The sequence below is a fragment of the Martes martes genome, assembly GCF_963455335.1.
Source record: "Martes martes genome assembly, chromosome: 6".
Lineage (NCBI taxonomy): Eukaryota > Metazoa > Chordata > Mammalia > Carnivora > Mustelidae > Martes > Martes martes.
In genome coordinates, this window is record NC_137893.1 from 138562139 (window position 1) to 138575579 (window position 13441).

At 35.5% G+C, this 13441-nt stretch overlaps 1 protein-coding gene across 1 annotated transcript in view; it reads right to left on the reverse strand.

Moving 5' to 3' along the window:
- NUP153 (nucleoporin 153) overlaps nt 1-13441 on the reverse strand; it is a gene marked incomplete at its 5' end in the record, with an annotated part of 71397 nt that overhangs the window by 39336 nt on the left and 18620 nt on the right. The window contains 6 exons of the mRNA XM_080806362.1: nt 1991-2047; nt 2157-2201; nt 2293-2409; nt 7702-7830; nt 7914-8053; nt 8171-8419. Of these exons, the coding sequence (XP_080662488.1) occupies nt 1991-2047; nt 2157-2201; nt 2293-2409; nt 7702-7830; nt 7914-8053; nt 8171-8419 (737 nt within the window). The remainder of the gene's footprint in view (nt 1-1990; nt 2048-2156; nt 2202-2292; nt 2410-7701; nt 7831-7913; nt 8054-8170; nt 8420-13441) is intronic.

A 13441-nucleotide genomic window follows, 5' to 3' on the forward strand; every position in this document is an offset into this window, starting at 1 on the left:
TAACAGAACCAAAGGTATATATATTTATAAACCTATATAAAAAATTCCAAATGGGTTTCACAGACCATTTTTTTCTAGACTGAATGACTTTTCACATATATGTGCACATGCACAAAATGGAAACTGTATTCAAAACTGTTCTACAAATCTAAGCTTTTACAGGTTGAATTTTGAATACAGAAACTAAAACTGATTTTGCCATGTTTTCCCCAAATTACTTTTTAGATATCCTTCAATTGGAAATGAGATTATTTTTAAACTAGCTATGAAAATAGTTGCCAAAAAATGAGCAAACCTCTCTCCAAGTTTATTTTCCTCTATTATTATTAAAAAACTAGGGGCGCCTGGGTGGCTCAGTGGGTTAAAGCCTCTGCCTTCAGCTCGGGTCATGATCCCAGAGTCCTGGGATCGAGCCCCGCATGGGGCTCTCTGCTCAGTGGGGAGCCTGCTTCCTCCTCTCTCTCTGCCTACTTGTGATCTCTGTCTGTCAAATAAATAAATTAAAAAATCTTAAAAAAAAAAAAACAACTAAAGCAAAACAGAGTAAAACTCTGTTAAGAATTTCAAATCCTAAAATAAACTGGCATTATTATCTAAGCACACAAGTGTTTTGTCAACAGTTCTTTGCAAAAAGGAAACACAGTAAAAGTCCTATTGGTGTAAGATGACTATAAAGCCAAGAACTTCTACTCTGTCCAAACAGTGTGATGCTATGAATACAGTCCTTTCACTCTGAAGCAGCTGTGAACAACATTGGTTTCCAAGGCAAAGCCTCTGTATTCTAGCTCTTCCTTAAATCCTCATCACAACTGTGATCTTACAACTCAATGAGAGAGTCTATTCTGCAGACTATTCTTTACATCTGTGAAACATGAACTACGATATTATATTCTGGGCTTTATATATCCTAACACCCATTAATAAAATTCTATTGATACTATACTCAACCTTTAATAAAACTTTAATCAATGAGAACTTGTACTACAGCACAGTTTTTTACATTTACTTCTTTTTAAACAATCTGATATAAACCAGGAGTTTGAGAAAAGCAGCTAATGCCATAAATTAACCCTATCACAGTGGTTAATAATGGATTCCCTCTTGCCTGATTACAAACATCTAGGTACAAACACAGTGGCCAATAATGGATTCCCTCTTGCCTGATTACAAACATCTAAAAACTGTAAAGCAACACTATTCGCCCAATACTCCTCAATTTTCAAAGTTTCAAAGTTTCAGTGAAAATAATTATAATTTACCAATATCTTACACACAGTTCCCACAGTTAAGTCAGAAAACTATGATTCTTGCTATCAGTTACTTCTGGGGGAAATTGGTGTTGCAATAAATGCTTTCACAAATAAGATCTGGGAATCTGCTTTCTTGAAGGATACTTAACTAGCCACAAGTATAACTAACAAAAAATACACCTCTTTAACTCTATTAAGCATTTCATTTTCCCCCACAGTAACCTCCAAAGCTAATTTTTACCAAATAGAACACAAGAAGTGTTATCAAGATACTAACATATTTTGTGTTAGTTCCCATACCTTCAAACAGTATTTGGGGCTGACTAATGAAAGATCTAGCAATCTGAAATTCTATTACACATCACAGATTTGACTTGTTTGTTAATGAGGAAAGTTTTTAAAGCTAACTATGCTCAATGAGGGTTTTAGTTCACTGAACTTCTCTGATTACTAAACACTTCATGCACTGTTCACTCCTATTTTTATTTATCGGAAGGTAGACTACCAAGATGCTGAAAACGGAAATACCAGTTACCCAAAAAATTATGACTGAGCATTTACTGCACTTACAGATCTGTACTAAGGCAGGCTCTCGTAAGAAGCTACAATGTCCAAGCAAAACAATCTTATCTTTCAAACATGTTCCCTAATGACTATCAAATTCAATTTGTATATTTACTAACTTAAAAACAAATATAACAAAACTGCTGAAACTTTAATAAATGCAGAAGAAGGTTTACCCTTTCCCTTTTGGCCTGAAAGTCTGCAGTGGTATCTATTCCACTCCTATCCAGAGGCTGAAAAAGTAAAAATACTATTAGAATAAATTGGAAATTTTGAAAAGTATGACTTTCATCACCAATATATAAAAATATATCTCTAAAAGAGATTTAAAAGTCAACTTACAGAATTCAGGGGAGAAGAAACAACAGATGGAATTCTTTTTGCATCCTGTTAATATTGAAACAGTAACAAAATTAAGATTTTCCACAAAACTCAAATTGTCACACACCCACATTTAATTGTGATTCTAAAAATTTACCGCTAGAGGGCTTGACATCTTCTCTAAAGACTGCAATATTCGCCGAGCTGTTGAACTGGTCACACCATAGGACTGTGCATTGAGCTGCTTAGCTTTCATCTGTCTTCTGACTGGTGCCTATAAAGTGAACACTGTATTATTTTTCTGGACCCTTAACTCTAAAGCCCATATTTCAGGAAATGAAAATATTTACAAAACAGAATGGATATTCAAAGAGAAACGGAATTAATGTGGTAAAAGCAATTTATCTCTGGGTGGTGTCATTAAGCATGAAGTTCAATTTTTTTTCTTTATACCTTTACTGAAAAGCCAAATAAGCACACACCACACCTACAGATCTGCAGCTATGTTAATTTAAGTAGGAAAAGTGAGATCACTGTTATAAAGTTTTACCATTACCTTGAGCCATTTATCCCTGATATTTACATCAAAGAACACTTCTTGTTCAATCACTATGCCATCACTATGCTGTACACCTAAAACTAACACAACATTGTGGCAACTGTAATTCAATAAAAATACATAAATAAATGAAAGAGAACTAAATTAAAGAGAACTATATTAAAATATTACTCCAGGTATTAGTTAATTAAATTCCAAGATAACTAAACGAGGCTACAGTATCTATTGTAAAGGAAATTTAAATTTTTTAAACTCCTTTTTCAAATTTTGACATAAGAAAAATTTTAAACACTCAGGCTACTTCTTCATGATCTTTAACCTTCTTAAAATTGGAGTTAAAGGGGAGTCTGGGTGGCTCAGTCGGTTAAGCCTCTGCCTTTGGCTCAGGTCATGATCTCAGCTCTCTGCTCAGCGGGGAGCCTGCTTCCCTCTCTCTCTCTCTGCTTGCCTGTCTGCCTGCTTGTGATCTCTCTCTCTGTCAAATAAATAAATAAAATCTTTAAAAAAAAAGTTAAGGAGTTAAGGAAAACCCCTTATAAAGAATAGATAAGTATCCTTTAATATGCAAGCAATGTTTACAAATTCCAATTAAAAAAGTTTCTTTGCTCAAGAATCCATTACAACAATCCAATAACCCAGTGACTACCACAAAACAATCTGTCAATGCTTGATATAAAGATATTATCACAATCAAAACATAACACAGTTTCTACAAATAGCTCATAACATCCAAAAAACTGAGTCATAATAACTATTTATAAATAATGTTTCTCTGATACCAAACATTTAATGACATTTTCAAAGTAGCTGCAAGTATTCTTTAACAGTTTTATTAAGAACTGGATGCCCATTAAAGACTGCTGTTCAGGCCAAAATCTTTGGCAAACACGAAGTCAACATTAAAATCCTCTAGGAAATTATGATAGTCTGTCCTGTCACTGGATTCTACTTGCCACGGGCCAATCAAGGCCTCGATTCGCTAATCAATAAAACAGAACTGAATTAGAGAATCTTTAATATATCTCCCAGCTCTAACACTCTAGGGAAAGGAGTAATAGACTCATCCCAAATATCAGTGATAAAACATTTGGAAGCCTGTGCTGAGAAGGATTTTAAAGGTATGTCATGACTTAGCATTAAAAAGTGTAAGATTTGGGGCGCCTGGGTGGCTCAGTGGGTTAAGCCTCTGCCATCGGCTCAGGTCATGATCCCAGGGTCCTGGGATCGAGCCCCACATCAGGCTCTCTGCTCAGCAGGGAGTCTGCTTCCTCCTCTCTCTCTGCCTGCCTTTCTGCCTACTTGTAATCTCTGTCTGTCAAATAAATAAACAAAATCTTTAAAAAAAAAAAAAAAGTGTAAGATTCATTGTAAGAAAGAAAGAAATAGCAAGAGTACACTCTGACTGGGACTATTCTATGAATCACTGGCTTGCAACATCCTATCTTCTACTAAGACGCTTAACTATTATTTTAACTTTAAAAAAAAAAGTTTAAAGGAGTACTAGGATCCAGTTAAGCTCTAGAAAAAGCTCCCTGTGTAACTCTAACATTCAGTTAACACTTTCTAAAATAACAAAATATTGCCCTTCATGAACACTTTCAGAAATAAAACTCCTAATTACTGTTAACTATATACATGAAATCATCCTCCAATTAGGAAAGCAAGAAACTAAAGACAAAACAAAATCTTGGAGGTCATGTATTGCATGGAGCACTGCGTGTTGTGCATAAACAATGAATCTTGGAACACTGAAAAAATAAAATTAAATTTAAAATTAAAAAAAATATATATATATATATATACTTGTTTCTATCCCATTGCTGTGTTTGTTATGGACTGTCATCTTCACATAGACTCCCTTCTCGAAAAGCCTATACACTGCAAGTATAATTACTTCTCCATCTTTAAAATGTCAAAATCTGTAAAAGTAAGCACAGTAATATACACAACAAAACCATTTTTATGAGCTTCAAAAAACTCTTAAGGGCAAAACACAGAATGGTGGAATTCACCTTGAATTTATTTTTTTAAAAGTTACCAATTTCCACTTGTTCTTTGCTAATACATATGTAAATACAAGTGATTTTGTATATTGACCTTGTCTTCTGTGATCCTGCTAAACTCAATTATAAGTTCTGATAACTTTTTTTTAAATTTCTTAGGCTTGTCTACGTAGATAAGCACAATGTCTATGCCTTGCATTTCTTCCTGCGTTGGCTAGACCTGCAGCATGGCATTAAATATCCTCGTTCTCTTCCTGACCTGATGAGAAGAGTACTCAGTCTTTCACCACTAGTATGATGCTAGCTGAAGATTTTCTACAGATACCCTTTAACAGGTTGAGGAGATCTCCATTTACTCCCCAGGCTACAGAAAATTTTTATCATGTCTGGACACTGAATTTTGTCAAATGTGTTTTATGCATCTGTGGAGATATTCATGGTTTTTATTCTTTAGTTTGTTTCAGTATCAGAGTAATGCTGCTCTCACAAATACGATGGGAAGGGTGCCCTATTATATGAAAAAGTTTGTGTAGAATTGGTATTCTTTCTTTCTTAAAACATTTGGTAGAATTCACCAAGGAAATTATCTGAGCCTAAAGTTTTCTTTGCTGGAAGATATCTTAACTATGTATTCAATTTACTGAATAGACTATTTGGGCTATTATATCTCAACTAATATCAAACAACATGAAAACGTAAGTATAAATCTAACAAAATATGTGCAAGTTCTGTATGATGAATACTACAAAAAACTGATAAAAGATATTTCAAAAAGACAAGTAAATGGAGAGCCATGCTATGTTCAAGGACTGGGAGATTCAAGTTTATGAAGATGTATATTCTCCCCTAAATTCACCTTTAGATTCAATGCAATCCTAATCAATATTCCAGTAGATTGCAGAAACTGGTAATGTGATTCTAAAATTACGAAAAAGCAAAAGATCTAGGAAACCAAAAAAAACCTGTAAAAGAAAAAAGGTGGAGGACTCACATTAGTGATCTCAAGATTACTGTAAGGCTATAGTAATCAAAAGAAGTTTCGAGTTGGCCAACGGATACATAGAAATAGAAAATAATAGAAAGTCAAGACAGAGCCACATATATGGTCAACTGATTTTCAAATAAAGAGGCAAAGGCAAAGCAATGTAGAATGTATAAACTTTTCAGCAAATGGTACTAGAAAAACTGGACATCCCTTATATCAAAAAAAAAAAAAAAATCTTGATCCCTCCCTCCTGACATGCTACATACCACAGACAAAAATTAACTCAAAACAGATCAGAAGCCTAAATTAAAACCTCAAACTTTAGAGGCTTTATAAAGCCTCTAGAAAACACAGAAGAAAATCTGTGACCCTAGCTTAGACAAAAATGTCTTACACACTACACCAAACACATGAACCATATAAGAAAAAAAAAAAAAAAAAAAACCAATATACTAAATGCCATCAAAAGTAAAAACCTTCTCTTCAAAAGACTTAAGCCAGGTTTGCACAACATATATCTAACAAAGGACTTAATAAAGGAATAACATACTCTCAAAACTCATTAATAAGAAAACAACCCTATTAAATAACAGGCAAGGGAGTATGGGTTATTCAGCTGGTTGAGTGTCTGACTCTTGATGGTGGCTCAGGACATGATCTCCGGGTCATGAGATGGAGGCCCACATGGGGCTCCCAGCCAGCTGGCAGTCGGCTTGAGAATCCCTCCCCCCACCCCTCCTCCATTTCACATGTGTGCACACACTCTCTAAAAATAAATTAACAAATATTTAAGACAAAAAACGGGCAAAAGATCTGAACAGATGTTTCACCAAAGATGATACATTTATGGCAAATAAGCACACAAAATGATGCTCAGTTTCATAAATAAAAACCAGAGCAATGTGGAGTTACCACTACATGCCTATCAGAATGGCTAAAATTAAAAAAAAGAAAAGAAAAACCAAAGAAACAAGAAGAACTGAATGCAAAATGGTGTCAGTCATTCTGGAAAACAGTCTGGCAATTTATTATAAAGTTTTAATGTATACTTAACGTAAGACCCAGCAGCCAACTTCTAGGTATTTACCCAAGAGAAATGAAAATTAATGTTCACACAAAATGTTCATAACCACTTTAATCAGAAATGCCCCAGATCAGAAGCAACCCAAGTATCCTTTCACTAGGGAATGGATAAACAAATTACACCTCAGCAATAAAAGGAACTACTGATGTAGGCAAAACTATATATTAATCTCAGATGCATTACACTGAATAGAATCAGCCATATTCAAAAGGCTAGAAATTATATTGATCAAATTTAAATGACATTCTGGAAAATCAAAACTACAGGGAAAGAAAACAGATCAGTGGTTGCCAAAGGGTGGAAAGCAGAAAGAGGGGTCAACTATAGAGAGGCATAGGGTAACATTTGGGGTGATGGAAATGTTTATTCAATACTTTGCAGAATGGGCACATGACTGTATGTATTCTGTTAAAATTCAATTACTCTAATAAGGGTAAGTGTTACTGAACATAATTTATACCTCAATTTTTTTTTTAAAGATTTTATTTATTTATTTGACAGATCACAAGTAGGCAGAGAGACAGGCAGAGAGAGAGGAGAAAGCAGGCTCCCCGCGGAGCAGAGAGCCCGATGCGGGGCTCGATCCCAGGACCCTGGGATCATGACCTGAGCTGAAGGCAGAGGCTTTAACCCACTGAGCCACCCAGGTGCCCCGCACCTCAATTTTTTTTAAAAAGGAGTATTATCTCCTAAATTAATTCCTAAAGCACAGATGCATAGAACACACTCACAAATGTAGTGAATAAATATTAACTTGGGTCAAAATAATGTTCAGATAGTCCCTAAATAAAAAGAATGTTTCTAACCCACAGTTCTATCACTTTACCAAAAAAAATAGCCAAACCACAACTCCACTTGAGGTCCATGAGTTACTTGTCAATTATTATTACTATTATTATTTTTAAGTTCTCAGTCCTTCTCCTATTCAAACCAACCTGATACACTGTGTTTCGCAGTTTAGGCTGTCTTACAGCAGCTGCTGCCCCACCATACACTGTTTTTCCAGGATAAAACGGAGAATCTCCAAGTTGACTTGTTTTAAGGATTGAAGAATTCCCAAGTGACTGCACAGAAACACAACAATAAATTATGAGCAATAAACACTCAAAATTAATGTGATTAAATCAAATCCCATTAGTACACTCACAGGGGAAAGTGATCCAAAGGCAGTCAAGTTGAATGCTGGTTTTTTCGAGCTGGTGGCAGTGTGCTGTGAGAGTGAAGGAGTACGTTCAGCCTCTGGGGACCACAGAGGTGGCACTGAAGTGTTCTTCGTAACAGCTATATCTGAAACAAAAATATGCACTGCATAGTAAGAGCACTAATTACAAGAAAATGGAAATTACAAGTCAGAAGAAAACCTATCCCACGAAATTTTACTTTACTACCAAATGCCAAGAATACCTTTATCAGAAGCTCTTGAAGAAAAACCACTGGTAGTTGAGATGTTATCATCATCATGCTGAGAGGTAGAATCTTTAATTTCCTTTACAAGGGAAAATCCAGAACTGCCAATTGGGAATGCCGAAGATGTGGAGGGCTGACAGTGTAATGTAGGAGATTCCAACATGGAGAAATTCATATGGCTCCGATGAAGAGAAGGCCTTGTTAATACATCTGGGTAATTTGAAGAAGTACTAGTTGTTGAGGGTTCTTTAAAAAAATATATATATATTATGAATACACAGCTTAGAAAAAGCAATACAGTATCACAACAAACGGAGTCTAAAAAAAAAAAAAGAATACTATATAATAAACATAGGTTCAATGCAAGTCACTGAAGCCTCCCATGATAAGACCAATTTAGGCTATTCTTTAGCCAAACAAGATTTCATCTAACTGCAATGAATTTACTTAACCGAGTATCAAACCACGTTTCAGGGTTCACATACAACTTCTAAAAGTTCATGGTCCTTTTCTTTTCCTTGAATTGGTATTATAAAAATTGCTTGTAAAAAAATAAAATCAAAGAAGCTATATAAGAAAGTCATGAAACAAAAAGGATGTCTTCCTCCGGGCACAACCACTATTAAATTTGTGTATCCTCCCAGATATTTTATATGCATACATAAATGTTGTCCCTAATTACATAATCACACAATGCATCCAGTTCTAGGACTTGTTTTTCTGTTTACCAATATAACTGTCTCTATATACAAAGCATTCGCTTTAAAGACCACATTGTATTTTATCACAGACATTGACTATATTTATGTGATTATTTTCCCAATGCTCCATCAAACATATATGCACTGATATCTGCGTACTTTTCAGAATATTCCTTTGGATTAATCCACAGTTCTCTAAAACCATAACAGAAACATGAAATTATTAAACAAATACTCTTAAGCTACTCACACAAATACCTGATTCTGTAAGCCTGAGTTGAGCCCCTAGAGCTGCCTGAGTAACCAAGGTATGAGATTCCATGGGATAAACAGTTACATTGGTACTGCTCTGGGGACTGATCAGAGTGTGTGCTCGTTTCTGCTTATGAGACATACTGTGATCTTGTCAAGCTAAACTCCCACAAAGAGCAAATGACAAAGTACATTTCTGCCATCCTAACCCTGGGTATTAACCTTTTTTGATTTCCGTCAATCTACTATGTCAAGTGGCATCATTATTTTACTTACATTTACTTAAATGAGAGGGCTACTGAGCATCCTTCTCTATATTCATTGGTCATTTACATTTCTTCCATTAATTGCTTACTGATATAGTCCCTCTTACTAATAAAATAAGTTAAAATCTAATTTTTGATCAGTAAGATCCTGTGATATGATCTGAAATAATTAATTTTTCACCATTGGTTGAACCTATCCATTTTGTTGATGGGTGTCTTTTACAGTACAGAAAATAACTTGCACCTTGTTTACGAAGACTTTTACCATTCCAAGACTGTAAGAAATTAAAAATTGTACTCATTTTTTTTGGTACTGCACTGTCACTTTTATTTCAATATAATGTTTAATCTTGAGTCCATCTGGAATCAGTTATGATGTAGTAGTGAAAGAATGATTCAGGCTTTGTTGTTTTCCAAATGGTTAGCCTGTTCATATTCTAAAATAACCTTCTTAGACAAGCTATCTGTTAATCACTGATTGAGAAGCCACCACTACCACATCACTAAGTTCCAAAAGGCTTTTCACTCCTTTCCCTGGTGATGTATCTGTACGAGTAGGATACTGTTTTACCTACTCTAACTTTAGAACACACTTAGTAACTGTAAAAGTTACTCCAACCTACCCCCCACATTCCCCTTATTCTTTTTCGGAATCTCTCTATTCAACTTCAGGTATATTTTCAAGAACTTTAAAATCATTTTTCAAGTTTACAAAAAGACTCACAGTTAGGCTAGACTAACTAGGCCTCCAGACTAGCTCTTCTACTATAATTTAAATAATTATTAAACTAGACAAAATAGACATCTTTCAGACAGTAGAAAACATCACTCAAAAATAAAAAAAACTTGGGACACCTGGGTGGCTCAGTTGGTTGGGCAGCTGCCTTCGGCTCAGGTCATGATCCCAGCGTCCTGGGATCGAGTCCCGCATCGGGCTCCTTGCCCCGCAGGGAGCCTGCTTCTCCCTCTGCCACTCTGTCTGCCTATGCTCGCTCGCGCTCTCTCTCTCTCTGACAAATAAATAAATAAAATCTTTAAAAAAAAAAAAATAAATAAAAAAAAATAAATAAAAATAAAAAAAACTCAAAATAAACAGAAAACTCAGAAAGTGAGCCCTATCACTATCCTGCTCTCTACCTACGTACATTTCCGGACCTGGAAGAGAAAACTGGAGTTCAAGCAGAACATGGCAGGCAGAAACCAGAATTAAGGGCACGGACAGCAGAAAGTAAGAAAGAGTTATTGGGCTTTTTTCCCTATATTAATTTTGTGATTAATATCTACAATTCTCTTAGTCTAACAAGTTTTGTTTAATCAACTGGCTTAGGTTTTCTGGGTATTACTGGCAGGCAAGGATCTTTTTGCCTCCTTCTTCCCAATACTTACACATGTACAGACATCCTCTATAATTGTATCTTTAATATCGAGAAGTAGTAACAATGGGCTTCCATTTTATATCTGATTTTAATGGGAATGTTTCTAATGTTTCACCATTACATGTGATTCTGGCCTCTAGACGACTAACATGTTATAGAAGTGGTGGAATCCAACTTCTAAATGAAATAAAGAAGAATGGACTTTAAGTTTTAGCAAATGCCTATTAAATATCTACTGGAAAGAAAAAAATTGTAAAATCACTTCACCTATAAATATGCTGAATTATATTAAAACCCTCACGATGAATGATTCCTTACATCCCAAGATTAACTCTTCCCAGTAAAAAGAAGATACTATTCTTTAATGTACTGCTGAACCATATTTGCTATGCTGTAATATTCTTCCTAAAAGTAGGTCTTCAAAAATACTTAACAGCATAGGCAATACAAAACAATTCTGGATTAGTTTCAGAGTACTATTGTGCAAAAAATAAGATGCAGATAAAAACACTTAACTAGGACTAGAAAGAAACATCAACTTAATAAAAGCCATGTTTTAAAAAAACTCACAGCTAATATCAAACCCAGCGGTAGAAGAGATTTTCCTCCAAAACCAGGAACAAGACAAGGACACCTGCTCTACCGACTTCTATTTAACCAGTACTGGAAGCTCCGGACAGAGTTGTAAGGCAAGCAGAAGAAAGATATCCAAATTGGAAAGGAAGAAGTAAAATATCTCTATTTGCAAATGATACAGCTTATATGCAGAAACTCCTAAATATTACACACATACATACATTAACACACACACACACACACACACACACACACACCCCCGCTGGAATAAACAAATTCAGCAAAATAGCATATTACACAAAAGTGACCTGTTTCTACACACTAACAATGCACATTCTGAAAAGTAAAATAAGAAAACAATTCCAGAGGCACCTGGGTGGCCCAGTGGGTTAAGCGTCTGCCTTCGGCTCAAGTCATGATCCCGGAGTCCCAGGATCAAGCCCTGCACTGGACTCCCTGCTCAGTGGGGAGTCTGCTTCTCCCTCTGCCGCCCCTCACCCCACTGTCCTGCTCTCTCTCTCTCAAATAAATAACTAAAATAAAATAATAAGTTAAAAAAAAAAAGAAAGAAAAGTAAAGAAAAGAAAAAATTCAATTAACAATGGCATCAGAAAGAATAAAACTTAGAATTTAACCAAAAGAGGGGCGTCTGGGTGGCTCAGTCGGTTAAGCGTTTGCCTTCAGCTCTGGTTATGATCCCAGGGTCCTGGGATTGAAACCCATATTGGGCTCCTTACTCAAAGGAGAGCCTGCTTTTCCCCTCTCCGTCCACTCCTCCCCCTGCTTGTGCTGTCTCACTCACTCTCTGTCAAATAAATAAATAAAATCTTAAAAAAAATCACTATTCATGAAAAGTCATATTTTAAAAATCCAACAGAACATTTAAATTGTTTTATATGTAATAATTTCTTATCAAGTTCACTCAAGTTTAGATAGATACTGGCTAGAATCTGAAAATCTACTGGTACTGACAATTAAACCTTTTGGCATTTACACATTATTTCAATTTTTCTACAGTCAGGATGCACATACAGAAAGGGTGAAATGTTTCTTGGGGTATTTAGTATTCTAATTTTGTAGTATATTATACCATAAAACTGTTTTTTACTTATCTCATTCTCTCAACCCCTCATCAGTTTATCCTATAGGATAAAAGCAAGGGGACAATTTTCTAGCTATGGGCAGACATCTGCTAAATCTAGTCTACACAGAAACTACAAAGGAAAAAGAAATCTACCATGACCTATGTCTACTTGAAGGCATGATGCTAACAGCAGTGTTACTTTTTGATGCCTACAGAACTTCTTTACCCCCAAAACCAAGCCCAAAAGACAGTTTGGGATAATGTGAGTAAATAAGGCCATGTCATCTATAGATTTCTATCAGCCACAAATGCTCAGTTTCTAAGAATACACCTATAATCACATGGTATCGATTAGACAAAGCAGTCCACACAACTTCAATCTACTGCTGACTAGTGTACTAGATATGCCATTGTGGAGTCTTTCAGAGGCCTGAACTCATAACCAACTCAATGAAACCTGTACATTATTTCAGATTCCACTATAGCAGAAGAAATCCAGATACCCAAAGGCTCACCATCATTAAGATAGTCAACACTATGAAGTACACAGGCAGAAAGCTGCAGAGAACAGATTTTAAATGGGCCTCAGATTCTGTAACTGTTCGTACTGCCCTGTACTATTTGAAGAATGCACAATCCCCTCCAGCTCCAGTTACTATTAATACAAAGTTACACTGGCAAAATTAATATTGAGTAAACAACATTCAGGACTGCTTTAAGCTTTCCATTATTTTAAGCTTCGAATAATTTGACACCACTTTAAGAGCAGATAGGTCTAAGTTGTCTTTTGAGAATGCACTGTCAAATTTAAATGTAATGTTTCAGAGTAAACAGTTCTTTCTCTAGTAAGAGCTATATTCATCACACTGGGGAGTTATCAATGGTATTTTAAATAACATATTATGTGATTACAACTACTGAATAATCCAATACCCAGAAAAGAACTATCTGGGACTTAAAGTTTAAGATAAGAGCAGGATTGGGGCAGATGGGTGGCTCCGTTGGTTAAGCGT